Source organism: Podarcis cretensis (genome assembly GCF_951804945.1).
Source record: "Podarcis cretensis genome assembly, chromosome: 2".
Classification (NCBI taxonomy): domain Eukaryota; kingdom Metazoa; phylum Chordata; class Lepidosauria; order Squamata; family Lacertidae; genus Podarcis; species Podarcis cretensis.
Window position 1 is genome coordinate 58,917,266 of NC_137171.1, and position 27,862 is coordinate 58,945,127.

The 27,862-nt window shown below is 41.1% G+C and overlaps 1 protein-coding gene across 2 annotated transcripts in view; it reads left to right on the plus strand.

Moving 5' to 3' along the window:
- Nucleotides 1-5,551: 5,551 nt before the first annotated feature.
- Nucleotides 5,552-27,862, plus strand: part of SEC24A (SEC24 homolog A, COPII coat complex component) — a 31,110-nt gene continuing 8,799 nt past the window's right edge. Inside the window, exons 1-12 of one of the 2 annotated variants that reach the window (XM_079968095.1) lie at nucleotides 5,552-5,744; nucleotides 14,448-14,966; nucleotides 16,240-16,377; nucleotides 17,734-17,811; nucleotides 19,103-19,254; nucleotides 19,760-19,932; nucleotides 20,333-20,435; nucleotides 22,230-22,356; nucleotides 22,641-22,750; nucleotides 24,766-24,878; nucleotides 25,673-25,791; nucleotides 26,690-26,745. In XM_079968095.1, coding sequence (XP_079824221.1) covers nucleotides 5,663-5,744; nucleotides 14,448-14,966; nucleotides 16,240-16,377; nucleotides 17,734-17,811; nucleotides 19,103-19,254; nucleotides 19,760-19,932; nucleotides 20,333-20,435; nucleotides 22,230-22,356; nucleotides 22,641-22,750; nucleotides 24,766-24,878; nucleotides 25,673-25,791; nucleotides 26,690-26,745 — 1,770 coding nt within the window. In that variant the 5' untranslated portion in view covers nucleotides 5,552-5,662. Of the gene's footprint in view, nucleotides 5,745-14,447; nucleotides 14,967-16,221; nucleotides 16,378-17,733; nucleotides 17,812-19,102; nucleotides 19,255-19,759; nucleotides 19,933-20,332; nucleotides 20,436-22,229; nucleotides 22,357-22,640; nucleotides 22,751-24,765; nucleotides 24,879-25,672; nucleotides 25,792-26,689; nucleotides 26,746-27,862 lie in introns of both variants that reach the window. The other variant, XM_079968094.1, reaches the window with a different exon arrangement.

Consider the following 27,862-nt stretch of genomic DNA (forward strand, 5'->3'; position numbering starts at 1 on the left):
AAACATTTTGCCTCTGCCGGAGCAGAAAATGCATCCTCTCTCCTCTGAAGCACGGAGAGAATCACACTGAGAGAACAGTGAAAAACAGGAAACCAGTGTACGTCACATCCAGCCTCCCTTTCCCGTGAGAAAACTCCAACAGTACAGACTGTGGAATGTAAACACCTGTCTCGTGACAAGCACTTTCGCTGCACAGTGAAGAGAGCAGAAACCAACATCCTCCCCCTTTCTGTGAACATCACTGGGCAGCGTGTTCGTACAATATCAGTACAAACCCAACTTCTGCACATAGGTACAGTGTTGATCCCTTGATACAATCTTGGACAATACATCAGCAGGAATTTCATTACCTGGCATATAGGACACCGTTACGAGTCCCTTCTGAATATGTTCCCTAGCATGTTGCAACTTCAATTGCAAGTGCTTCGTGCTTTGCTTACAACCTTCAGAATTCAGCAAAGCCAAACATGCTTTGTTGTCCTGGTAAACCTGGATTGGACATTTGACAGGAATTTTCATGTCTTTGCACAATTGTAACAACCATTCACAATCCTTAAGTGAATAAGACAGTGCATTCAGTTCAGCTTCACAAGTACTTAAGCTAACTGTTGTTTGCTTCTTGCATGACCAATCAAATAGAGCCTGATTGTACATGTAGCAAACTCCAGACGTACTTTTCCTGTCTGTAGTGTCACTTCCAAAACTTGCATCTGCAAATATTTCAAGACCACCAGACTTCTGATTGTTAAATCTCAGTCTGTAATGCATAGTGCCTTTCAAATACCGCGCTATGCGTTTCAGAGCTTTCCAATCCTTAACAGTAGGATTGTTGACTTGTCTGCTTAGCAAATTACAGCTAACAGCAATGTCTGGTCTTGAACATCTGGCAATGAAGTTTAGCTTGCCTAGCACACTTCTGTACAGTGTAGTGTCAGAAAATGCTTCTTCAGTGTCATCTACCTGATAACCTGTTGTCATCGGTGTGTCTACAGGGTTAGCATCCATCAGGTTTAGTTTGCCTAACACATCAGCAATTTTCCGTGACTGGTGTACTAGAATGTTACCATCTTGATCTCTCTCTATTTCCAGAGATAGGTAGTTGTTTACCTCACCAAGATCTTTCATGTCAAAGTGTTCTTTCAGTTGAGCTAGGGCGTTATTGTACATTGTGACATCTTTCCAAAAGAATAATAAATCATCAACTAGACACCTTACCTTTCGCAGCCATTTTCACCTTGTTTGCTGCGCATGCCTTGCACTTCATGTGGTACCTGCAGGGTTTAATAGTCATACCTTCAACCAAGGCAGGCATTTTAGATACTGCCTCAAAACCCAAATGACCAAATTTTCGATGAAAATCATGAATACATTCTGCATGCAAACTTTTGTTAGAACCTGCAATGCAACAAGTGTCATCCTGCACAACATCATCATAATACAAAACATATAAACGATCAACATATTCAGCATACAATATATAATCATTTTTCTTTGTGATGATGCACCTTTTGTTCTTAAAGGAAACGTCAATGTTCCGCTCATTCAGCTGTCCAACGCTGAGCAAATTATGTTTGGCATCTGGCACATAAAGTACATTCTGTATCGATAAGTCCAAACTGTGAAGAACAACAGTTCCGTAGCCTTTACTGGGAATTGTGTGGTCATCCGCCTGGTGAATCGCACCTTCCTGCGGTGTAAAAGACACGAACAGTCGCTTATCGTTGCACATGTGGTGCGTTGCAGCTGAATCAACAACAAAGAAAGATCTAGACGTCTTCTGGACCTCTGCAACTTTTGGAGTGAAGCGTGAGACCATTGCTTTGTGCTTGGTTTCTCCCCTTTCAGAAAAAAAACTGAAAATACAAGGTAAATAAGACTTGACTAATTAATGGGATAGGGATAAAGCTTAGTCAGTGTGGCCTTGTGTCAGGGGAACGGCCCATCTGTAGAAAATTCAACATGCCAATGTGCCACGTTCATCAGAAACATTGTCAGGATATCGGTCATAGGAATCTACCAACCATGTTCTTCTCACGTCATTAAACACTCCCTCCATTAAACACAAAAAATGATTGTGGCCTTCCTCCACGATAGAAAGATTGCATCATGGAAACGTCTTCTTTCACAAGTCACTTGCTAAGGACGCTTTTTGGTGTACAGTAAAAGCCAGAATGAATCTTGTTGATTTCATTTTGATAGTATTATAGTTCTGTGCTTGCAGGATGTGTTCCTTGCCTTTTGGTATTACCTCGTAAAACCTATTTTCCAACCCCACCCTTTCCATCCCCACCCAGGTAAGGGATGTATTGGGACTCTCTGAAGCTGAGAATTTACTTCTTGTGACAGAGTTTAATCTAAAAAAAAATTTAAAATGACACAAGAACTGCATAAATTCAAGCCTACCAATGAGCTACTTTTATTTTATTTATTTATTTACCCTTCATCTGAGGATCACTGGGCCATTTTAAATATTAAAACCACAAAAATACATAACAGTAGCAACAATAAAAAACCAACCCCCAGAGTTTAAAAGGCCATAGATTGTTTTATTAGCAAAAGGCCTGGAAGAAGAGGAATGTTTTTGCCTCTAGTGTGCACTAACAGTCATTATTTGCTACTGTCTTTGTAATAATAGTGTTATGAGTTGTGGGTACAAGATTCCCCTAAATTCTTGGGTCTGATAGGTGTTAAAATTTAATCAGTGTTTGGGGTGTTAAATTTGGTTGCCAGACACAAAATTTAGCAAAGTTAAAATACTGACCAAACTAGCTTCCTATTTTCAGGAAATCTCCTGGGAGATTAGCCATTAACTAAAGACAAAGGGAAGGTAATGGGCCATTAGGAAAGCCAGACAGAGGGCACTTTTTGCCAGTCAGAAAATGGGAGGGGTCCGTTCCTCAACCCAGATTTAGTTTGGAAGACAAAGGAGAATTTTGAGGTAGAGTTTTAGAGGTGACTTTAGGATTGGGTTTTTGCAGCAATGTTGCAGTCTGTAAAATGCAGCAAGTTGGAGAGAGGGTCAGAGCCATGTTTGAGAGCATGTTGGATTTCTGTTTGAATCCAAGGCTGCAGCTATGGAGGAAGCTAGATCCTCTTGGAGTGTGATGATGAGAACCTTTCCATTGTAGTCCCAGGTTGTATATATGTGTAAATAAACCATATATCATAAAGACACTACAGTCTCTGCTACCCCTCATTTCCTGAATGAAACATGAACCCTGGGTAAGCACCTAGAAACCCCTGGAATCTTGCACCACTCAGAGATTGGGGTAGTGTGTAGCAATACTTATGTACAGTCATACCTCGGGTTACAGACGCTTCAGGTTGCGTTTTTTCAGGTTATGGACCCGCTGAAACCTGGAAGTACCAAAACGGGTTGCTTCCAGGTTTTGGGGGTTGCGCATGAGCAGAAGCGCTAAATCGTGCTTTGCACATGCGCAGAAGTGCTGAATCGCAACTCGTGTGCGCAGGCGCACGGCTGCGGGTTGCAAACACTGCAGGTTGCAAACGTGCATCCCACAAGGATCACATTCGTAACCTGAGTGTCCACTGTATATGCTTACTTTCAAACTGGCTTAAATCACAATTTGGATGGCAGATGCAGAACATCGGGTGCATTTACATTCCATTCCATATATCTATAAAAAGGAGGCTGGGCTGGAATACTGTAGAGTCCATGGACTGTCATCCTCCCAACTGCTAACAGTTGTTTCTAGGAGGGAAACGCAGCACAAATGTATCTATTGCATTTAAATTATAAATCAAACCACAATTAGCATAGGCACAGGGATTTGGCAAACACTGAGGTACATTTGATTAGCAGAGCCTGCAAAATTGCTTTGAGCCCACAATTGAGATGTAGAGCAGGTTGGCGTGAAAATGGTCTTCCAAGTCAAATCCTGCTGATGCAGAGGTTCCCTATCACTGTACTTTCTTCAGAAAACATGGACAAAATATTACTAGAAACCACCCTCCCTGAAAAAGTATTTCCCATACAGGAAAATAATCAGACTTAGCACCATGCTTATTATACTTCTATTGATACATATATTAGAAGAGAGTGGAGAATTCACGTCATTGTAGAAGTGAAGGCTGACATTACTTTACAAGAAGATAATGGGTGGCAGTCATTATTTGATGAAGACATAAAAAGCTTTTATACTTTTCTGCGTAATGCCATGACTCTGAGGAAGGAACTAATGCATTAACACTACTAGGTATCTGAAGAAGTGTGCATGCACACAAAAGCTTATACGTACCAAGAGCAAACTTAGTTGGTCTCTTAAGGTGCTACTGGATATATATATATATATATATATATATATATATATCGACTGCGTCAGACCAACACGGCTACCTACCTGAATATGTTAATTTATAATAGAAATACTAGATTGAGGCACATGTTTAAATACATCACAGTGGTTGAATTCTTTCAATAAATGATACGATTAATCAATTGGTTAAAAAAAGACCACAGATGTGTAGTATCCTCGTTTCCTTTTTAAATATAATGAAAATAAAAGCCACTTGATAGCACTTTTGACATGCTTGTTTATATTTATTTATTTTTCAGCAAAAAAAGAGTAGAATGTGGTGGAGTGCCCTTATATCTTAAAACCTGAATCCTCTGGCTGATGGGGGAACCTATCACTGTCATGTTGGTGCCACTATATGAGGAGTGGTCTGAAAAAAGTTTTCAACTTTGTTTCAGCTCACTGGAGTGGAGAAAATAACTTTTAACTCATTGACGATTCTGTATAATGAACATTTCAACTTATACCAACAGGCAAGTCCCAAAGCCTGCACTCCCAAAATAATATAGTGTATGTAACAGGGAGTAAGTAGTTATTTCCACACGATCTAAAGGTTTCTTAAAAGATAATGTAGAATGATTTGGAAGTGACCGTTTTGCCTGCAGAATGCAAAATAACTCATAAGCAACCATACCCTCAACATTTAGATAACTATCTAAAAGAAATACAGTACATTCAAACACCAGTGTCTATAAAACAAGCAGCAACAAGAACACCCCCACCCCGCCCACGGCCCAAGTCCAAACACGCTGGGTCTGGCTGGTGGTGGTTATTCGACGGCGAAGAAAGCTCACTTTGCACATCCTCAGAGATACCCTAATATTTGTTCGTCGCGCAGAATTACTGCGGGTCAGGTCTTGCATTGAAAATAGACACTGGCGAGCTCGGTTGCAACGAAATGATACAGAAGAGACAAGCTTCCTCAACCTCGGCTCTCCAGATGTTTTTTGAGACTGCAATTCCCATCATCCCTGACCACTGGTCCTGCTGGCTAGGGATCATGGGAGTTGTAGGCCAAAAACATCTGGAGGGCCGAGGTTGAATAGAACAACAAGCAAAAGTCCGGGGCAGCGCGCTCGCCGTCCTGCCCCTTTAAGCACCCCCGCCTCCATCTCTCCCGGGCCGCTGCCCTTCAGCCATAAGCCCCGCCCACGACCCCTCTCGCTCACTCTGTCCCCGGAAGTGCCACGTGTACGAAGTGCGCTTGCGCGGCTGCGTCCGGTCCCTTCCGGTGTGAGGAGGGAGAGCACCTCTCCGCCCTCCCACTCTGGGCTTGGTGCTGGGGCCGGGCGCGCAGTCACGGGAGCCCGCGCACCGACGACCCTCCTGCCGCCGCCGCCGCCACCATGGCCCAGCCGGGGAGACCAGCCGCCTACAGCAGCCAGAATGGAGCTGGGCAGCCGCAGCAGCAGCAGCCGTACAGCAACGGTGAGTGAGGCCTGGCCGCGTCCGGGTGGGGTCGGGTGGGGGCAGCGCACGGGCTGCGCGGAGGACCCCAACATGCCGGCGCTGGCGCCCGTCTTGCGCCTGGAAGGGCCCTTGGGACGGGGCGCAAGGCGAGTGAGCGCCACCAGCAAAGGCAGGGAGGGGGGTGTGTGTTTGTCTAGATGTGTCTAATGAGGAGCGCTGGGTTTTCCTTCTCGTTTGTTAGCCCGCCTTGCTGCTAGAAATAAGGGCTAGACGACTCACACGGCTTTGGGAACCTGGGAGGGTTTCTACTTCTTAACCCCGACCCAAACCTTTCAGGCTTCGTTTCCTGACCGGCTCCTTAAGTCGCAGTCACGGCTTCTCTAGTAGCGAGTCACTAATGGGGAAGTGCTTTGAGCAGTAGCACTCTTCTTATTATTGTTCAGGCTTGATTTGATATCCGGTTTTGGCTTCATGGCAGACCTTAGTGTTTTCCTGCTAGGAGGCTTGTGAATGGCGTGGGTTCGGAGCCCTGGTGGCACCCTTAAGAGCGAAACGTTCCTTGCCGGAATATTCACGTACCTTAATGCAGAACAAAATGAGAAAGTGTCGAGTGACTGCTCTGTACAGCCAGCTGCTCGTGTAACCTTTTAAAGGTAGTTTCTCGATTTCACAATCACTTGATCAATGATAAGTTGCTTCTTCGGTATAACCGCCCCAGAGTTTTTTGTAAGAATGAAGGGCTTGACGTGAGGAGGGCTGCATGCAGTGTGGTAGTAGCTTTAGTTTGTGTTCTTCATCTGCTACAAAGAATCTAGGTGGATCATGACAGAGAACTGCTGGTGTAAGTATTTGGATACAAAGTATAACATCAGATCTCTTTTATCTGACTGATTGCTCAAGTCTTCTTTTACTGCCGAACATAACTATAATCTGAGACTGGGTGGATACATGTCTGAACTATGCCCCTTCACCCACAGGTACACCTACAGATGTTTCTGGGTTAAGCAACACAATTCGTAACCTTTAGATCTGGTCCACTGTGCATTTATGCAGTTGGATGGGGCCGATAGAAAGCATTTGCTATATATCTTTAAATTGTACTTGCTGGAAAACATAGGGGAGAGTGCTCTTGTGCTTGAATCCTGTTTGCTGGTTTCTCATAGGTAATCACTGTGAGAATAGGATGCTAGACTAGATGGGTCATTGGCCTGATCCAGCAGGCCCTTCTTATGCACCCCAGTTTCAGGATTTCTGTTGTCTGAAAGACACTTTTCTTACTGATTTCACCAGTCCTTAGTAATTACAGGATTTATGGGAATGACCACAGAACTTCATTATTTGGAATAATAAAATGCTATGGCTGGTGGCAACATTTGGATTATCTACAGTTTCATAAGCCATGGACAACCATGGAAAACCATAGACATGCACCATGGAAATATGTTCTTCCCTATCCCTCCTCTTCCTGTTGCATGCTACCTATAGCAAAAACATTCTGTCTTCTGTTAAGCCAGAGTTCCCATTACATACCAACTGGGAAACACTAACTTAATGTCAGTCATCCTGGTTTGCAAGCAAACATCAAACCAAGGAATTATTGCTGAGACGTGTCGTGTCTAGAGTTTTGTAAACCATGGCATATAAAGCTCTGAACAGTTCTGCCTATATGACCCAATGCTGCCTCTATGTAGCAGCAGAGTGCTGCACATTAAGTTCACATAAAATCAAGTTGCTCACTCTTGATCCTATTTCTAAACAGTATCTGAAATCTGTGTAGCACCTTAAAAAGGAACATTTCTTGTTTTGGAATCAAATGAGGAAATAAGGTTACAGATTCAGTGTGGCATTTTGGAATATCTTCACTTAGCTGAAATATCCTTGAGGCCTCAGTCACCATTTTGAACTTGGTTTGCCTATGTGGCACTATGTTTATGTGGTGGTGGGAGGATCTTGATTGCCCCCCCGAAGTACAGCTCCTACGCTTAAATAGCTGCACATTTATACTTGAATATCTGCAGTTGAAATGGCTAGCTTTAAAAGATTGTTGTTTTATAAAATCATCATTTAATTATTTGTCTCATAAGAGATTCTAAGTAAAGTTTGGATACATGAATGTGGCTTGTGTTTTGCCAACATCATGAATGGCTCATATAGCATAAAGACAGCCCTTCTTCTGAACAACTTGTACTCTAAATAGAACAATCTACAAGCAGAGAGTAGGTTGCCAAAAAAGTGCTGCTGTTAAAAATGCACAGTTCTGAACAAATGAATTTAATTATATGTAAGTATAGATGGAGTAAAGAAGAAGTAAGTTTAGAACAAGCTGAAACAGGGAAACCAGTGGCCTGGATCAGACATAATGGGAAACATGAACGAGCTCCTCCTGCCCTTCATTTATTTATTTATATGCATAATTGGAGGAGATTTGTTTAGCAGAAAACCAAGGTTTCTAGTTATGCCTAGAGAGGCCCTGAGGCCACTGGAATATGTGAGGGAAAGGAGCAAAATATCAGGCTAGTGTGATGCTTCCCAATAATGGGAGAGTTCTTTTCTTGTGGAATTAGGAATTGGTTTGGTCACCTCATAAGATGAGAAGACTGTCTGGAAAAGACCCTGATGTTGGGAAAGATTGAGGGCACAAGGAGAAGGGGACGACAGAGGACGAGATGGTTGGACAGTGTTCTCAAAGCTACTAACATGAGTTTGACCAAACTGCGGAAGGAAGTGGAAGACATAAGTGCCTGGCGTGCTCTGATCCATGGGGTCATGAAGAGTCGGACACGACTAAATGACTAAACAGCAACAACATCTTAAAGGAACTTTTTGGCAGAGTAAATAAATACCCATCCTTTACACATCCTGGCCCACATCCCTTTAACACCCATACCACCACTGTGCAAGGCCAGCAGCATAGCCCCAGTCATTGTGTGAGCTGATGTTGTGGTTTGCTGTCTGGAAGGCCATGTTTAATTGTCTGAATAGGACCCAAAAATCTAAAGACTGTGTGTAAGGATGAATGTAGTTGTAGAACTTCCCAGGTCTTTCAGTTTGTGAGCTTCTGAGCAGACCTGAGATTCCAGCAAAATGTGCTTGTTCCGGCCTTACATGACACACGTATTTATTCCTCCACATCCTTTATACTCTAGTGATTCATTTCATTCCCAGAGAATTTTCATTGGACTTACCCTTGATACTTTGCATCTCTTGATGTTCTCACTTTTGCTGTTCTCATTTATTCTCATGACTCCTGGGACAACATATTCTAGCAGTGGGAATCTTCCAGCCTGTGGGCCTAATTAAACCTGGCATGAGTCCCAATTTGGTTTTTGAGGCCTTTAAGCTGTGTCAGATGTTCAGTTTCCAAAAAACATTCGAATACCGGAGCATTTACTTAGGAGTTTTTGCCATTTGGGAGCCGATACGTTCCAAAGAGGAGGATTCGGGAACCAAGGGTTGACTGTATATTTGTTTTGTATTGGGAAGTGTTTTTATTTCTCCTGTGAGCCACTTTGAGCTCAAGTTGGTTGCTGGGGAAATGACATACAAATATTAAACAAAATCATTTTTAAAAACTGTCCGATCGCTTAACCTAAGTATTACAAGGATATCTGGATATTCTCCAGAACACATCTGGCTCGATGCAGATCTTCTTAACAAAGAATGCTTACAACACTTGTATATAATAGAAGAGTGGCAAGCTCTAAAGAATGGAAGAGCAGAATTCAGCTTTGAACTCCAGCTTTGAAGGGTATACATGTGCAATTCTATTCTGGTATACCCCTGTTCATAGCACCCATAAGTTTGGTCCTTCCACAGGTAATTTTGTCTTATGGCAACTTCACATACTCTGTGTCATTTGATTACTTTTCAAAATTATGTGGATTGCAGTTCCCTTACAATCCTGTCCTGGAACAACTGCAGGATATTAGCTGGGGATGGGAAGGGAAAGCGCATTCCTAAATTTACTGATCTTCATGAAATCTGGCTTGAGGAATCAGAAATCAATGAGAGCTCACTTGACTGTTCGAAAGTGTGGGATCTTGCTGTTTTCTGAAAAACAGGAAGTACAGATCAGTTGGAGAATTGACTGAATTGATGAGTTGTCATCTTGAAACTGAAAATCAAATATGAAAGAGTATCTTAGACTAATTATGTTTGGCAGTTACACTATACATAGAATACACACCTTAAAAATTATATTGGCTACCAAATTATTTTAATGGCTAGGGCATTTGCATGCATGGGGAATGATTTTCCCAGTAAAAAATATGCTGTGTGGTAAGTATTGTTTAATATCTTTATTCCACAATATAGATTTGATTTGTACTTGTTCAGATTATACACAAAGATCTGCCCACTACTGTTGAGCAGAGCTTTTACTGAGGTAAGCATTGGGGAGGGGGTGGAGAGAGGGCATGATGTTTGTCACCTTATTCTGGCCGTCGGTGACAGTTGGAAGTAAAACGATTCCTTACTGCATCCAAAACCCAGCATAGATGAGAGATTTTCCCAAGCCCCTTTCCTTCTCCAGAGAAGGATGAGAAGAGTTCCTGCCAGAATAACGAACATGCTTTGTAGCAATGACATTGTGGACCTTTGATTCCAGTCTTTCCCATGAAAGGAGGCAGACTTGGCCCTGCAGTCACATTAAGATTCAGAGGCCCATGAAACCTCAGCAAAATGTATTTTAGAGACACTGCCAGCCTTCTGAATGATGGCTAGTCAAAATGTCTGTACCCTTGGGTACAGCTCTGTAAAAATTACTCTGTACTGGTCAGATTATCACTTGTTGTAATTAGTTATTTACTGTTACCTATCTAAAACTAGGTCCCTCACACCCATTTTTCGGATTGCACCATCACAGAGACCCAGGGCGCAGTGGTGGTAAAATAGAAGATGTGGAACTTATTTCTCATGGACCTTAGCATTTTGTTTTTTAAAAAATGAGTTAATTTTTCAGAAACAGATTGTATTTTGCTGAACATTACTGATGACGAAACTAAACTTATATTTGTGCTACAGATAGGTAGCTGTGTTGGTCTGCCATAGTCAAAACAAAATAAAAAAATTCCTTCCAGTAGCACCTTAAAGACCAACTAAGTTAGTTCTTGGTATGAGCTGTCGTGTGCATGCACACTTCTTCAGATACCATATTTGTGCACCAGCCATGAAACTGAACAAAGAAACATCTGTTTCAAGATAACTTATCTAAAAATTAAAAATTAAAAGATAGTCAGCATTTCATGCCCAAACTTTTTGAGGGAACTGTTTTGGCAGATTGCCCTTTATTAAAGATTATTGTCCAAATTATGCCTCTGGTCTTAAGCTACAATTTGAGAGAATGATGGGCTTTCTGATACTGAATTTTTTCAGAAAAGTTTTTAAGAACTATTCTAGGCACCCCAGCTCTCCATGAGTATTTTCTCTGAAGTGAAGTAATACTTGGGGTAGAATTGTATGTGCATTTGAACCTGTTCAAGTATTGAGTTATATTGCTAATAGATCCAAAGCAGACTCCCCAAAATCTGTTGTACAGAATGTACTCAGCTCAACCTACCAGTTAGTCATATGATACAAGAGTTTTGCAGTGATGTTTTGATCATGTGGATTTTTGTTCATCAGTTTTCTCAATTTTGAGCATCCTTTGTAATACTGGGACTTAAATGCAATAATTCTGTCTTAGTGGGATGGATGGGCTACATGAAGATGGCCCCATGTTGTGTTTATGTACTAAAATGTTGCTGGAAATTATTTAACTGATATTAACAGTTGTGTTGAGCAACCCAAGTGTTTATCATTCTCGCATTCTACAAAATACCACATGCAGTTCTGCATTAGAAATATTGGAAATCCCCTTCAGTTTGCACCTTTGTGTCACCTTTGACGGCATTATTCGTTACTTGCTTAGTTATTCTTCAACTGCAAGTATTGGAAATATATTTGTCCTCCAGCGGATAAATTTGGTAAAATCTACAAAACAAGTCCTTTTATAATGAAAATAAGCAGACTGCACAGTCACCACATCTTCCTTGGCAAAATTCTTTTTGAGCCTGATGCTCTTGATCTGTTACTTGGATCAGGGTGGTGGTATTTGCTGTAACTCTTCAATAACAGGAAAGACTCCTGCAATTATTTGTTCTTTCATCTTATCTGTTTCTGCCTGTTTTGTGTTTTTGTTTTATGCCTGCATTTGTTTGTGTATGGCCTGTGGCTGAAGCAAATTAACCATACCATGCCTCATGGCAGCTTGGAGCCAAACCAGATGTGACACAGGATACATGGGGAACATCTGCTGACAGCTCCTGTTCTGTTTTCAGTTTAATGCAGTTGCAGCAGGTTCTAAATTTGATCAAAGCAGTAGTTTGGGATGGTCATGCCCCCTTCTTCTTTCACATTTGTAGGGGCGACATCAGGTCAACTTAATATTTCCTCTTTGGGGAGAAAAATATCCTGCATGGGAGAGTTGGATTTTTTTTAGGGCTAAGCATCCCCTTCCCACTTCTCTGATCAAACATGGAGCTCTCTGTGGCTGCATTAAAGTATCAATCAAAACTGTTGTGATACATTCCATATCATGCCCATAGGAAGCCTAAACATTTTGGGAAGGGGCACCAAAAAAGCAATAGGGCATTTATCTGGTCTGTAGGACTTTTAAAGACAAAATTGTAAACTGTTTTTATTTAACCTTTAACTGTACTTCAGCTTGTGTACATTCAAAATATTTCACTAAGCAACTTCGACAATTGCTACTTTTCTTGCAATCAATTAACAAAAAAGGTAAAAAAACAAGGCAAACTACTAGTAGAAAGTCAAGAATGAGCTTCAGCAGTATTCTTATAATTTATAACAAAAGTTTTATTTTTTTCGATGCTGCAAAATGTAGTGAATCTAAGACCAATGCTGTCGTCATGACGTTACTGCTTAAAGGAGCAAGCTCTGCTTTACATTATTACAGTACTGGCAATAGCTGTGAACCTTAAAAAAAAAGGGGGGGGTAAAGGACCCCTGACAGTTAAGTCCAGTCATGAATGACTCTGGGGTTGCGGCGCTCATCTCGCTTAACTGGCCAAGGGAGCCGACGGTTGTCCGCAGACAGTTTTTCCGGGACATGTGGCCAGCATGACTAAGCCGCTTCTGGTGAAACCAGAGCAGTGCATGGAAACGCTGTTTACCTTCCTGCTGGAGTGGTACCTATTTATCTACTTGCACTTTGATGTGCTTTTGGACTGCTAGGTTGGCAGGAGCTGGGACTGAGCAACGGGAGCTCATCCCGTCATGGGGATTCAAACCGCCGACCTTCCAATTGGCAAGCCCAAGGCTCGGTGCTTTAGACCACAGCGCCACCCACGTCCCTTGTGAACCTAAAACTAGTGTTAAATTAGGAAAGCAGTTTTCAGCTGTTGACATACTGCTTAGAATAGTCAGTGCAGTCTTAATGAAAAGACCATGTCCTGGAAATGCTGTTCCATATTTTGTGAGCTCGTATGCAGATTGCACCAACGATGGACATTCTTCAGTAAGGGATTTTACCAACTCAAGCTCTGATTTCAAGTAGTTGTGGGTTGTGTTTCAGTATTTCAATGAGTGGATTCAAATTGTCCTCATTCAGTGCTTGAGCAAATGTTTGCAAGCTACAGATATAACAGTATTGTATGTCTCATTGAATGTGTTTTTTTATTTATGAGTGCAATGGTCAATAACTCACCTAATTGGTGAATTTAGATACTTAAGAAAAAATTGACCAGCTCTGTCAATCTTCCGTCTTTCCATTTTAATGGAAAGCATCTTACCCTTGTCACATGATGTTTAATAGTAGGCAGATTCTGCTCCAGTACCATCCCAAATAAGAGCATATTTAAGAAGAAAAACAAAGGTTGTCATGTTCATTTTCTAAAATAATTTTAATTATCAGTTCATTAAAAGTTAGGGGGTGCAGAGAATTTGGGGGGCAATCTCCCCTATCCCAACTACAGACCTGCTTCACATGTCTCCTGCATGTGGGTTGTGAATTGCCTTGGTGTAAGCTTCCCTTCTTTTTGTGCAACCAAGCACTTTTTGTGCAGTAGTGATTGCATACCTTTTTGTTTGTGCAAAATCTTAAACATGTTACCGGTAGTTCTTTTTATGGAATTATACCCCATTGTGAATGGGACGCAGGTGGCGCTGTGGGTTAAAGCCTCAGCGCCTAGGACTTGCCGATCGAAAGGTCGGCGGTTCGAATCCCTGCGGTGGGGTGCGCTCCCGCTGCTCGGTCCCAGCGCCTGCCAACCTAGCAGTTCGAAAGCACCTCCGGGTGCAAGTAGATAAATAGGGACCGCTTACCAGCGGGAAGGTAAATGGCGTTTCCGTGTGCGGCTCTGGCTCGCCAGAGCAGCGATGTCACGCTGGCCACGTGACCTGGAAGTGTCTCCGGACAGCGCTGGCCCCTGGCCTCTTAAGTGAGATGGGCGCACAACCCCAGAGTCTGTCAAGACTGGCCCGTACGGGCAGGGGTACCTTTACCTTTACCTTTTACCCCATTGTGAACAATTATATGGGGGCTTTATAATTAATGTGAAGCAAATCGGCAAAAATTGCATATAGTTACTGCTTTTCCTGGTGGCTTTCTCTCTGCCTTTAACTTGTAACTTCAGGAAAATTTAGTTTCTGTTCCTGAAATGTTTGCATTCCTGAATGGCAAGAATATATAGCATTTATTCAATGATTTTCCTCCTTCCCCAGGTCCTGTACAAAACCCAATGGTGAATTCATCACGCTTACCAGGTGGACAGGGATACAATTCTTTTGTCCCAGGCATGTATTCTCAGCAAGCGCCTGCAAAGAACCTGGTGAATACATCTTCTGGACCCTATAACTATGGTGCACCTCAGAACGCTTCATCTTTTAGTAATTATCAGGGACCTGGGCAGACTCTTAATCGGCCACCTATTGGATCTGCTTCTCTAGCAACAGCACAACAGGGACCTGTTGCCCAGATGCCTCCTCTATCGCAGAACTCAGCTGCTGCATCAAGCTCTGCAGGTAGCTTTCATTCTGGAGTTAATCTCCCAGCACACTCAAACTGGCAGTACGGACAGGCTCCTTCAATTCAGCCAGCAATGGGCTCTCAGCCAAACCATTTTGCTCATGCAGGGGCAACTCAGCCATTGTTACCTTCATCAGGGAATACAAATCCATCAGCAAGCTATCATGTTTCTTCTGCTGGAGGTCCTCCTGTTCAAAACAGCTATACAAAGCCAGGTAAGAAAATAAATTCTCCCAATATATTTCTGCAACTGGAGTAGCAAAGAATATTGACTGTCATTCATCTTGAGCATTCTTGAGTCCAGACTTTTGAAATAATGATGTACTTAAAAGCAATCAATTCTGGAAAAATGAATAAATGTTCTCATGTGTTCTCATGTGGGTGGAAATCAGTGCTTTTTTTGGGGGGGGGGAATGCAGGGATACACATACCTCTAAACATTTTGTGTATCTAAGTTTGGCCTCATGGAGGGGCAGTATTTCAATATGAGTAGGAAAATGAGCGTACCCCTAAACATTTTTTAAGATAAAAAGCACTGGGTGAAATCCAACATTGTGCTATTATGATGGTTCCAGTAGTGCAAGCATTTTGCAACAGACAAGTAGATGCTTCATTGTTGCTGGTATGAGAAAAAGGTGGGTGGGGAGAACATTTTATCCCTGCTACATCATTGTCTTTGTCCATTTGTCCATGGAGTTTTCTTGGCAGGGATACTGGAGTGGCATGCTGGGAAAGATGGAGGGCACAAGGAGAAGGGGACGACAGAGGACGAGATGGTTGGACAGTGTTTTCGAGGTTACCAGCATGAGTCTGACCAAGCTGCGGGGGGCAGTGGAGGACAGGAGTGCCTGGCGTTCTCTGGTCCATGGGGTCACGAAGAGTCGGACACGACTAAACGACTAAACAACAACAACAACAACATTGTATATGTTGTACCTTGTCGCATTATAGACAGAATGTGTCATATGGATGGGGGTTACACCATGTGTAGCTCTTACCTACAGAGTGATTTGTTACACTTGTATGAAACAAAATGAACAGGGCTAAACCTGGTGGTGTGGGTAGCCAAATACATTTCACAATATTCACGCTACATTAATTAGCACCAACATTCTAAGTGAACTCCCTCAACCTGTCTTAGCAGTTTTGTATGACATGATTGCATTGTGAGTGATATATTATCACTATATTATTATTATTGTCGTCATCATCATCATCATCATCATCCCTGGCCATTCTGCCCAATGAAGACTTCTGTGCATATTCCTACAACTGCTCTTTGGATCAATATGCAGATTGTATTGAAAAGGGGAGTAGAATGAGTTTGGCTTTGAATTTTATTAAGTTCACCTGAAATATCCCTCATGTAGAAGAAATTTAATGCACTTATTAAACCCTCTTGGTTGGTTCTGTACAAAAATAAAACAAATCAGAAGCAATGTTGACTCTATGTTCTGATGATTCTTGCAGGTTCTGTTCCTCTTCCAGGTAATCAGCTAACATATTCGCCAGTTAGACCTCCTTTAGGACCTCCTCCAGTTAGCAGTCCAGCCTCTACACGGCCCATGGCTCCTCCAACAAGCATGACACCTCAAGCTTTACAGAATTCATCAAATACACAAGGAGGTAAGGAATTTATCCTGTAATAAGAAAATGTTATTTAATGTTATTACTAAGGATTAGTAGGGTATCAGTGTTGCTCTATTAAACAGCAAAAACAAGAGTCTTGTTGCACCATAATATATTTATACAGGTATAAGCTCTTAAAGGCAAGTGTATAGATCCAGAGTTGTGTAGGGGATGGGTGGGATTAAAGATGGCATAAAAAATCTAAAAGTACTGTATAGTCTTAGCAATTCAATTAGAACATAAATTAGCTTTCCTCAACCTCGTGCCCTCCAGATGCTGTTAAACTACAGCTCCTCTAATCCCTTACTATTGGTCATGTTGGCTGGGATTGATGGGCGTTATAGTTCAACAACCTCTGGAGTGACCATTGACAACAGCAGTCAGGGGACCCTCCCACATGGCATGGGAGGAAGGAATCAGCAGAAATCAGGGTTGGGTATCTCTACTTTTAATGTTGTCCATAGCCTTGCCCTACCCTCTTTCAGCTCTTGTTATATCTTGAATGTTATAACTTGGATGTTGTTGCTTATGTATTAAAATATTATTATATGGAAGGAAATCTATGCAAGATTCTGAAATCCTAAATGGTTACTAGGGAGTAAGCCCTATTGAGTTACCATGCATAGGATTGCATTGATTTATCGTAAACTTGAGGTGGCAGTCTTTATCCATTCATAACTTCCAATTCCCTCTTATTTTTCTAAAATAAGAAATATTCATCTGGTTCAAGTCTAATCAAAGGGATCTGGAGGGAAGAACAGGCCACCTTTGTTTTCAAAATAGGCCAGAATAATGAAATCCTGGCTGCAAGTATCTTTGAATACTCTTAAGCAGCTTTGCTTTTCAAATAGTTATCCCTTAGGATCTGACTTAAACTCAGGGTGTTATTTTACGTGCCAAAAAGCTTATGCCTTACTGGATTTATAGGACTACTGCTAACCTTACTTCTGCAGTACTGCACGACAGAGGCCAAGGGGTAGCCACCAATTTTATCAGGCTGTGTATTTCTATATTTACATGTTTCTGTACCAGGAAGTGCATTTAGAAAGAGTCTGTTAAAGGTGACTTCTACACATCCCTTCTCTCATCATTCATGTAAGCATGCTGCAGAAAGGTAGCCTGATGAATTGTGGATATTGTACTGTTTGAATGGGTAGAATTGTCATGTAGGGTGACTGAAGAATTATTTTCCAGACTGAGAAAAGCTGTACATAATGGGGGTTATTTAACCTTAACAACATTTAACCTTTGCATATCATCCAGAATTGTTTTTAGTGGTAAATGACCAATAAGCAAGAACTACACAAGTACCAGATTTAAGCATTTGCTTTTAACAGATGCCTTTCTTGGCAGGTGATCCTGCATCCACTGCCAGTGATGGATTGTTGGTCCAGAACAATTATGATACAATAGAAGGAGGAGGCTTCTTGGGTAAGAAATACTTTCTTCAATTTATCAGCCATCTCATTTCTACTTCATGACAGCAGCTTCCTGCCTCTTCCATTGCTTAAATGTAAATATGTGGAGAGTTAACTGTTTCAAACATTCTGAACCTAAACACATGGGCCTGTTTAATATCCATGCAATGGTGTGACAGGTAAGACTTTGGGTTAAAAAATGTATAAGCCTTCTGGTGCAAGAGACTGAAGTCTGTAATAGTTTGGCCTCTGCTCTTTAGCCATGCCTATTTTTTAATGAACACTGTGCTGCTTTTGTTTGGAATTGTTTTACTTGTTTTTATAATGGTGGAAACCACTGGGCTTGTTTGATTATATTGTAATCTGCCTTGGGATCTTATGGTGAAGGGCAGTAAGAAATATTATGAATACATTTTTATTTTCCAGAGCTAGAAAGTGAACATAACATATGTAGATTATACATTGTATAAAGCTAAGCCCACTTTAAGTTGAATGACTTCCTTTTAATTTTAATAACCTTTAATTATTTAACAGGTAAGATTAATATTCCTGAAAGTATTAAGTCACTCACTGAACTCATGTTATATTGGGCAAGATGATAAAGGGGGAAATTGCAAATTACAGTTAAGACCTCCTAGTGCTGCTTGAGGACATAATTGGTCAAACACAAAGCATGAAGACAAACAGGCAAATGGAATCAGTTGACACTTGTAGAACTACAGTCATTAAGCTGCTGTTGGCAAATCAGGAGCTGAAACATGTTTCCTTTTCCTGGTTGGCTAATTAATGAAAACCCTCTGGCCATATACAGTATTCCTAAATTAAGACTAGCAAGTTAGAAATGGAAATACTTCAGTTCTGTTTAATGTTAGATTGTAATGATATTGTTGCTGCTGTATGACCTATCCAAGTGCATGCTGCAATGCAAGCCTTAGGTCTTCTTTAAACCACATATCCTGCAGAGTTGTTCACTCAGAAAGTGTTTTTACTTCAATCACAGCAGTGTATGGATTGTATTGATTATTGGGAGCTTGTGGCCCTCCAGATGTTGCTGGACTGGGGGGGGGGGGTATCTCATCCTTGACCATTGGCCATACTGACTGGAACTGGCGGGAGTTGTAGTCCAGCAAAATCTGGACTCACAGTCGCAGGTTCCTCATTACTGAGCTAGAGTTTTAAAGAACGTGTAAAGTGGTGTGCATAGTGGTTGCTATATAGAAAAAAATATGAAGAGAATTCCACCTTGTTACGACTGGAATGCCAGTGTTATTGCTTGCATTTTAATGAGTACATTCTTCTTTTAGCAACTGCACATCCCCCTTCTGCTCCTCAGAATCTTAAAACAAACAGACATGTTGGAAGTGCTTATCCCACCTTGCCACCAGGCTACCAGAATGCATCTCCATCTGCAGGACCAAGAATGCAGTATCCAGGTGGATCACCACAGTTTCCTCAAGTAAATCTTTAAAATCTTACTAAAATGTTAACTATGTAAGTTGTCTTGGGAGTTCATTGAGCTGTCTTGAGCACTATTTGTTGGGGGGGACACACAGAATAAAAAATTAACTAATAAATACATTTGAAAGTCAGCCTTCTTTATTCCAGAGAGCTTTAGTGAGTCCAATATCTATACCAATTGAGAATTCTGGGTACATTATTTTTCCACCAGTCTTTTCTGCATTCCTTTCTAATAATCAACAATCAAGCATTGTTGCTTGATATTGTAAAAGAATATTGTCTGAAATATGTGTTCCAAAAATTATTTAAAGTACAAAGAGATCAGATGAGGCTTTTTATGTCCAGTTTGGCTCTTAGTTCAAACAGCATTTTAGGCAAGATCAACTTCTACTTAAATGCTCTAGTTCAAGTGGTCTGCAAACATAGCGTTCTTCCATCCAGTTGATATGAATGAATTTTAAAGGTGATTCAAATGGCTAACCTTGCAATTCTGTTTTCATTAGCCTGGCCTGGGAGCAAATTCCTTAGCTGCATCTATGGGTGGACTGAGCCTTCAACCAGAAGGATTAAGACCTATTAATCTTCTTCAAGACAGAAATATTCTCCCTGCAACCCCTTTGCAAGCACCTATTCCGAACTTGCACGAAGATATCCAGAAGGTCAACTGTAATCCAGAGTAAGGCCAATTTAAAAATTATTTATTTTGAGGGTTGGGGGAAGGAAGACTCTTCACTTTCATATGTCCTGAAGGTGTGTCTGTCTTCTTTTGGGAGCTTAGTTGACAGCTGGCATGTAGCCTGTGATTGCTTTTCAAGTAGGATTAATAGTAAACAGCAGAACACTTCTGTAGATACCCTCTTCAGAGTGTGTCCCTGTGGTTTTCACCTGGGGTATTATAAACTATATTTAGATTTTGCATTTGTTGGTGGTTGTCACACCGCATAAAACTGAATCTGAGCTTATTGCTTGACTGAAACTTTACGTAAGAGAGGGTCATAAGGAAAACTATCTGTCCTGATCAGGAAGGGGTGATGCATGCAATTAATAGTGACTTTCACCATTTGTCCCTCATGTAGGTTATTCCGATGTACCTTGACTAACATTCCTCAAACTCAGGCCTTACTGAACAAAGCCAAACTTCCTTTGGGGCTCCTGCTTCATCCTTTCAAAGACCTATCGGTATGATACATTATGTAAAACTCTGAGTGATGGGGAGTTGGCTTTCAGAAGAAAGCATTCAAATAATCCTCCAAACAATATTTGGAGGATGGAGTGTGAGCGCTGTGCACATGCATTCCCCCCACATCCCATTTCTTCTGTAAGGCTTGAATCAAATGGTGTGGCCAGTACCTACAAATCGGGATAGATCCTTTTACGCAATATCACCCAAAGCGACAGTTCAGTGGTTTGGGTGGCACTGCAGCTTGTGGTTTGGTTCAATACAGAAAGTACAGTGGTGCCCCGCAAGACGAACGCCTCGCAAGACAGAAAACCCGCTAGACGAAAGGGTTTTCCGTTTTGGAGGCGCTTCGCAAAATGAATTTCCCTATGGGCTTGCTTTGCAAGACGAAAATGTCTTGCGAGTTCCTGCGGGGTTTTTTCCCTCCCCCCCCTTTTCCTAAGCCCTAAGCCGCTTATCAGCTGATCCGCTAAAAGCCGCTAAACCGCTAATAGCGCTAATCCGCTAAGCTGTCAATGGGCTTGCTTCGCAAGACGAAAAAACCGCTATAGGAAGAGCCTCACGGAACGGATTAATTTCGTCTTGCGAGGCACCACTGTAAGGAATTAGGCCCTATGTGCAAGGGAAGGAAGAGTGTGGTCAAAATTCCCCAAACCATTGTTTTAGAAGATCAAATGACTGCAGCCAGTATAAACAGTTTTGTTAGCCTTGCCCTAGAAAAATAACATTTCCTGCAAGATGACATTTCAGAGCCCCACTTGAAAGGAGCTTTGTTAATGGAGACCTTCCCATTCTTCAACATCTTATCTATACCCTTGTGGTAGTAACTTTGTGCATCATTCAGTACTGAAGCCTTCAAAAGCCGTATGGTGTTAGGTTTATTCTTAACAGATATTTCAGTTGCTAATCTTTAAATCAAAGAGTGCATTCAAAATCCGCCTTTCCCTGATTTTTAACCTGCTGTGAATAGGTTGCTGTTTGCAAATAGGTAGAGGGTTTCTAGGCTGGGGAATAACTACTTGATCCTAGTGGGAAATGATTGTGGCATTGGTTGTTATCATTGTAGACAGCCACTCTACCCTGTTTTATTATAATGGGTTTACTTTTTATGTAAATGTACATTTGAATGTGACCTTACAGGATTAAGTTTAATACTCCAGTTTAAGAATATGCTGGTAAGGGGACTAGTGGCCTCAACTAAACAACACTTCCTGATAAAAGTTATTTAGAAGCAATTTTGATTGTATCCTGCAAAGTCATTGCACCAGTGGAACAACATCCTCTTGCAATGGAATTTCCCTTCCCTCTCCTCCTCCTACAACTGCCCCAGTTTGCTCTGGGGTTTTTCAAACCCTCTGCAGCAGTTGATGGGGGGTAAGGAAGGAGAGGGAAAGGTAGTTCTGTGGGACAAGCTAAGTTGTACCATTAGGAACAACCCTAGTAGTCCTTCTGCTTCCATTTTACTGCAGCAATAAAATTTGTGCATTGTCACTTAAGATAATTTTTTGCTTGTAAAACTGGTGATTTAACATAATATGGTGGTCTTGCAAAACCATTTCCCACCACAGAGCATGATTCATGTATGTCTCAGTGTCAAATAAAACACTGGGCCGCAGTTAAAATAATTGTTGTTATCAGACATGTGGAAACCCACCTTCAGCTGACAGAGACGCTAGTGCTTAGACCATTGTACCATATCTGTTTACATCTGGGCCAGAGGTAGGCACCCAAATTACTCAAGGTGGCTAGTGCATTCCCAACACATGACTTACAAAAGCATTCCTCTTTTCCAGCAATTGCCTGTGGTAACCTCCAGTACAATTGTGAGGTGTCGTAGCTGTAGGACATACATCAATCCTTTTGTCAGCTTTCTTGACCAAAGGAGATGGAAGTGCAATTTATGTTACAGAGTGAATGATGGTGAGTTTTCTTTGTCAAATGAGCATAAATCCACTAAAAAGCATCAACTGTATTGATATCAGATACCTGCTATATGTTAATATGCTACCTGATTCCAGTGGGACATAATTGTATCAATTGCTAGCTCTTTCAAGGGTTTAGTGCTTGAGGATGTAACATGTTAAGGGGATAAATTTTATGTGATAACCCTAGGGAATGCTAGGTGTACGACTATATCTAGAATATTCAATCCCTAGAATGCTTGTATCTTGTAGTAAAGCACTATATTTTTCCCCCTCTTGCAGTTCCTGAAGAATTTATGTACAATCCTGTGACAAGAGTTTATGGAGAACCTCATAAAAGACCTGAAGTTCAAAATGCCACAATTGAGTTTATGGCTCCTTCTGAATATATGGTGAGGTCCTTTACCCAAGCTAGCTGCCTGCTATAATAACCCAATAAAAAACAGCTTCTGTTCAGTAGAAGACCTTATTCCCTTCCCTGTCGTTTACCCTGCAAAGCAGGGCTTTCAAAGTGACTACCCCTGTTCTGTGGAATAGCATCCTTGTTAAGGTACAACTGGTGTCCACTATCTGTACTTTGGGAGTCAACTGAAGACATTTTTGATATGACAGCCTTTTCCAGATGGATGAAAAGGCGACTGCCTTGGGTTTAAAAACAAATCAAGGGAACACCTGTCTTTAAGGGGTAGGTAAAGGTAAAGGGACCCCTGACCATTAGGTCCAGTCGTGACCGACTCTGGGGTTGCGGCGCTCATCTCGCTTTATTGGCCAAGGGAGCCAGCGTACAGCTTCCAGGTCATGTGGCCAGCATGACTGAGCCACTTCTGGCGAACCAGAGCAGCACACAGAAACGCCGTTTACCTTCCCGCCGGAGCGGTACCTATTTATCTACTTGCACTTTGACGTGCTTTCAAACTGCTAGGTTGGCAGGAGCAGGGACCGAGCAACAGGAGCTCACCCCGTCGTGGGGATTCGAACCACCGACCTTCTGATTGGCAAGTCCTAGGCTCTGTAGTTTAATCCACAGCGCCATCTGCATCCCTTAAGGGGTGGGTGGGGGTTGTATTTTTTTATTTTAAAAAATAGCTGTTTTGCATGTAAATGATCTGGCAAAACATGTAAAATGCAATTTATAAAGAATAAAAATACAAAAGTAAATCAAGGTAAGTGTACTGCTTTAGGAAAAAGTTGCTATCTTAATATAGTTCTCATTTTGATTATATTGCACTGTATTAGTCTAGGAGAAATGGCTGTGATCCTCACAGTGCCAAGCATAAGCATAAGTGCTTATGTTTTCAGTAATGAGGGATTACCCATTTTTCTTTGACTATAGCATTCACACCATGTTGAATGCTGTTCCCTGGTGGTGTCCTTGCCATCAGGAACGGCTCACCCCATCCGTGTGTGTGTGTGTGTGTGTGCGCGCGCGCAGAAGGGAGCACAGATAAGCCCTGGAGAACATGCAGCACACCAAATCTATCCCATGGATGCTGCCCACTGAATACAGCTTTTTTTTTGTAAAATTACAAGCCTATTGCCTATAAATGCGATAGACCGGTTGTATTTACTCTGTTAAACTTCCATAATAGAATTGTGACCCATAAGTGTATCCGGCTTGGTTATCAGGCATAGCCTTTCTCTGTCTTAATATGACACCAAGAAAAAGAATGAAAATCCTCTCAAATAAAGATGTTAATTTTTAGTAGAGAAAACACCCAAGACACCCCAACATTACATATTTTAAAATGCTTCCAGACCACCCTTCAGCAATTGAGATAACAGGGTGTCATACAAAGACAAAATAAAGCAAATTCATTATAATGCAGTGAAGGATAAAACAACAAATTCGTACATAAAAACAATGGCAAGCAGAACAGGTTGGATACTAATCAACTTTAAAACTTCAAAAAGCCTCGGTAAATGTGTATTGACTCTGACATTCCAGAGATCTGGTACCACAACGGGGAAGGCTCTGTCCCTCATTGTCACATAATGAACTTAACCCAGCGATGAGTCAGGAAGACAAGCCATGTGTATTGTGCCTTCCAAGGAAAAGATGATCCATAATATATTTTCTTCAAAGAACAACTGCTTGTTGTTCCTTGAGACTAGCCTCAGAATTTCAAAGCATATTTGGAACCTTGGACATGATTGGAACAGGACATGGGATAATGAGTATTCCAAATGTGTGAGAAATTTGGTTTCCTCTCCCACATTCCATTCCTGGCATGTATATTTCAAGTGATGGATGAAAACACACAATGCCTGGTTGTTCTCAGTTTGTTCCCCCCCCCCAGCAAAAACCTACCTTGTCCAATTGTGCTTCTAATTTTAATTTAAAATCAACTAGGAGTAGTGTTGTGACAAGGTTTAGAAATTTAAACTAAGGTAACTGTTTCTTTTTCAGCTACGTCCACCTCAGCCTCCTGTGTACCTCTTTGTGTTTGATGTGTCACATAATGCAATAGAAACAGGATACTTGAACACTGTATGCAAGACCGTGTTGGACAATCTAGATTTGTAAGTCCTGCACATCTTTTCACTCTGTCCATATAGTTTTTAATGTTCATGTCATTGTCATGTTTGGTCCAATCCTTTCATGTGCCAAACCTAGAAAAAAATCAGTTGATGTTATTTCAAGCTGCCATTTTCATAATATGCACCCTACGCACTTACTGTGAATTTCAGGTACCAAATTTGTATTCATCACCGAAACAATTTACATTCTCAAGCTCATTGTATTAAAACTCCCAATTTGCTACACTGTATTTCTTTTCATTAAAGCAACTAAAGGACTTTAGTTTCTTGTGGTACTGTACTGGATTTCAAAAGAATATATTCAAGAAGCACATTCACGCAAATAACGAATGCAGGTACTTTGTAGAGGCATTCTGATTAGGAACATTGTGCTTTTGTATTGTTTTTTCAGTAAACAAATGTAAATATATTGGTGTAACAGATAAAATCTTTATAGAACCTACAGTGCATTTGAGATATGCTTGAAATAACCCTAACCTAGATCCAACCCATTCCAGATTTTTTCTTCTTGCAAGATTATTTTTCCTTAACATGGAGCATTGCATGGTGATATGTTTTTGTTACCTTAATAAAATCAGCATAAGGTTTTAATCTACTACATTGAATGCTGCCACCCTAAATGACATTTTGATAGCTGTTTGCAAGAAAAATGAAGCCTGAATCAAAGGGTAATGCATTACAAACATTTATTCCCAAAGAAAATACATCTATCTGACACGAATGTGCACTTAGGGCCTTATTAAACATGATACCAAGTTTCTATGTTTAATTTTCAGACTTCCAGGAAACACTAGAACAAAAATAGGCTTTATAACATTTGACAGCACAATCCATTTCTATAGCCTTCAGGAAGGTCTCTCTCAGCCCCAGATGTTGATAGTTTCAGATATTGAAGGTAAGTAGAAATAATCTGTAGCATTAGATTTATGAAGTATGCTTTTATGAAGTATGCTTTGTGATTCCTAGAATCAGAACTGGTGTAATAGACTTGCTGCTGTAGAGGTGCAGGAAGGCTGCTCATTCACTTGGTTTCTCAGATATTACAGCCCCTTTCAAAAGAAAGGGCAACTTTATTGACTCTCTCCTGTCATTTGTCTACCCCAATAAAGGGAAAATTGAGGCACTGCTGCTTCCTGAAAAGGCTGCCTGAGTCAGCACATGGGATATCCTTGTGCCATTGCCACCTCAGAAGCTGCCTTTTTCAGTATGGGTCAAACCACCTTTTTGACAAGAATGGGATGGAGCACCTCACTTGCCACTCTCAAGGCTTTTGCATCTTCATTTTTATCCATTTCTGTGTTCTTTAAACAACTTTTTGCCTGGGCTTTCTAATTGTTGGGGGTCATTCATTCCTCTTGGAAGGGACATCAAAGTTGTTGGTCTTGCCTTTGACTGGAGAATGGGTTAACTGTTTCCTGCTGACATACAAGAATGGAACTTGGCAGTAAAACCAACTTTTCATTTTCTTGCAGAGATGCCTGTGTGTGTGTGTGTGTGTGTGTGTGTGTGTGTGTGTAGGAAAATTGCTAAAGCAGCTAAACCAACCAGTTCTTCTAAAGCATTTTTCTCAGTGGACAGTCTAAAGATGTCCAGTTGCATACCATATCCTTGACTGAAGTGTCTGTTGCTGTGAAAGAGTCTGTTATCTCCTTCCCACCTGCCTGGACTATTATGAAGAGAATGCTTTACAAGCACTTAATGCATTTCGTAGATGTGGGGAATATTTAAGAATACTTCTTAAACAAGTCAAACTGATTCAGAGAGCTTTCATCGCATTTTTGTTTTTCTTGCAGAAGTGTTTATCCCAATGCCGGAAAACCTACTAGTAAACTTAAATGAAAGTAAAGAGGTAAGATTAATACTATGAAGTCATTATGCAAGTATATGTTTAAAACAAATGTCATTTAACTCTGTCCTTTTGATCATTTCCCCCTAGCCCTTATAAGGCTATGAGCTAAAGTTTTTTGCCCACTCCAGTTGATTGGTTGCGCAAATATGTACAGTGCAAAGTTCTTTGCCAACTGACTAGGCGACATCTCTTCTAAGAACAGAATAAATGATAAAACCGCTAATCTGAATTTGAGGGACTGGGGGGGAGCTGACTTCTGAAACTTTAACAGTTATACTTGAACATGTTCAATTTGAAATCCTTTTAAATCAGTGGTGTCCAATCTTTATCTTCAAAGTAATGTTTTTTAAAAATATTTCCTTTATGCTTCATGTGTATTTGGTATAGATTCCCTCTTTCTAGAAGAAACCAAATATGGTGTAAACAGGTGCTTCCCAAATTATCAAATCATTTGGTATTAGTGTTTCCCAAAATATCCAAGTTTTCAGTTTTATTAGATTATGCTGCCATATACAGTGGTACCTCAGGTTAAGTACTTAATTCGTTCCAGAGGTCCGTTCTTAACCTGAAACTGTTCTTAACCTGAAGCACCACTTTAGCTAATGGGGCCTCCTGCTGCCGCCACACCACCAGAGCATGATTTCTGTTCTCATTCTGAAGCAAAGTTCTTAACTCGAGGTACTATTTCTGGGTTAGTGGAGTCTGTAACCTGAAGCGGATGTAACCCAAGATATCACTGTAGTCTGAAGCAAAGCAAAGTTCCATGTGTGCTTGCATGTGAATAGGTAGGATATAATGCATATTACTGGAGTTGCAAGACTGTTTTAAAGCACAGATACTTTGTAATACTAATCAAGAGGACTTTTAAATCCTTATTGAAGTGTTTCTATATGAGATTCCACTTCAGTAATTTAGCATTACTTTTAAGCTCATACCCTTGGTGAACACGCTATAGGCACAATAACTAAGGTTCCCGCCCCCCCCCACGCAAAAAAAGAATCCCAAATTCTGTTTATCCAAGTGCCCACCTGTGTTGCAGATACTGAAGCTTCTTTTAGTCTATCTTGAAATTATATTCAGGGAGGCGAGGATGGTAATGGGCTGGAGTTTGGGACCA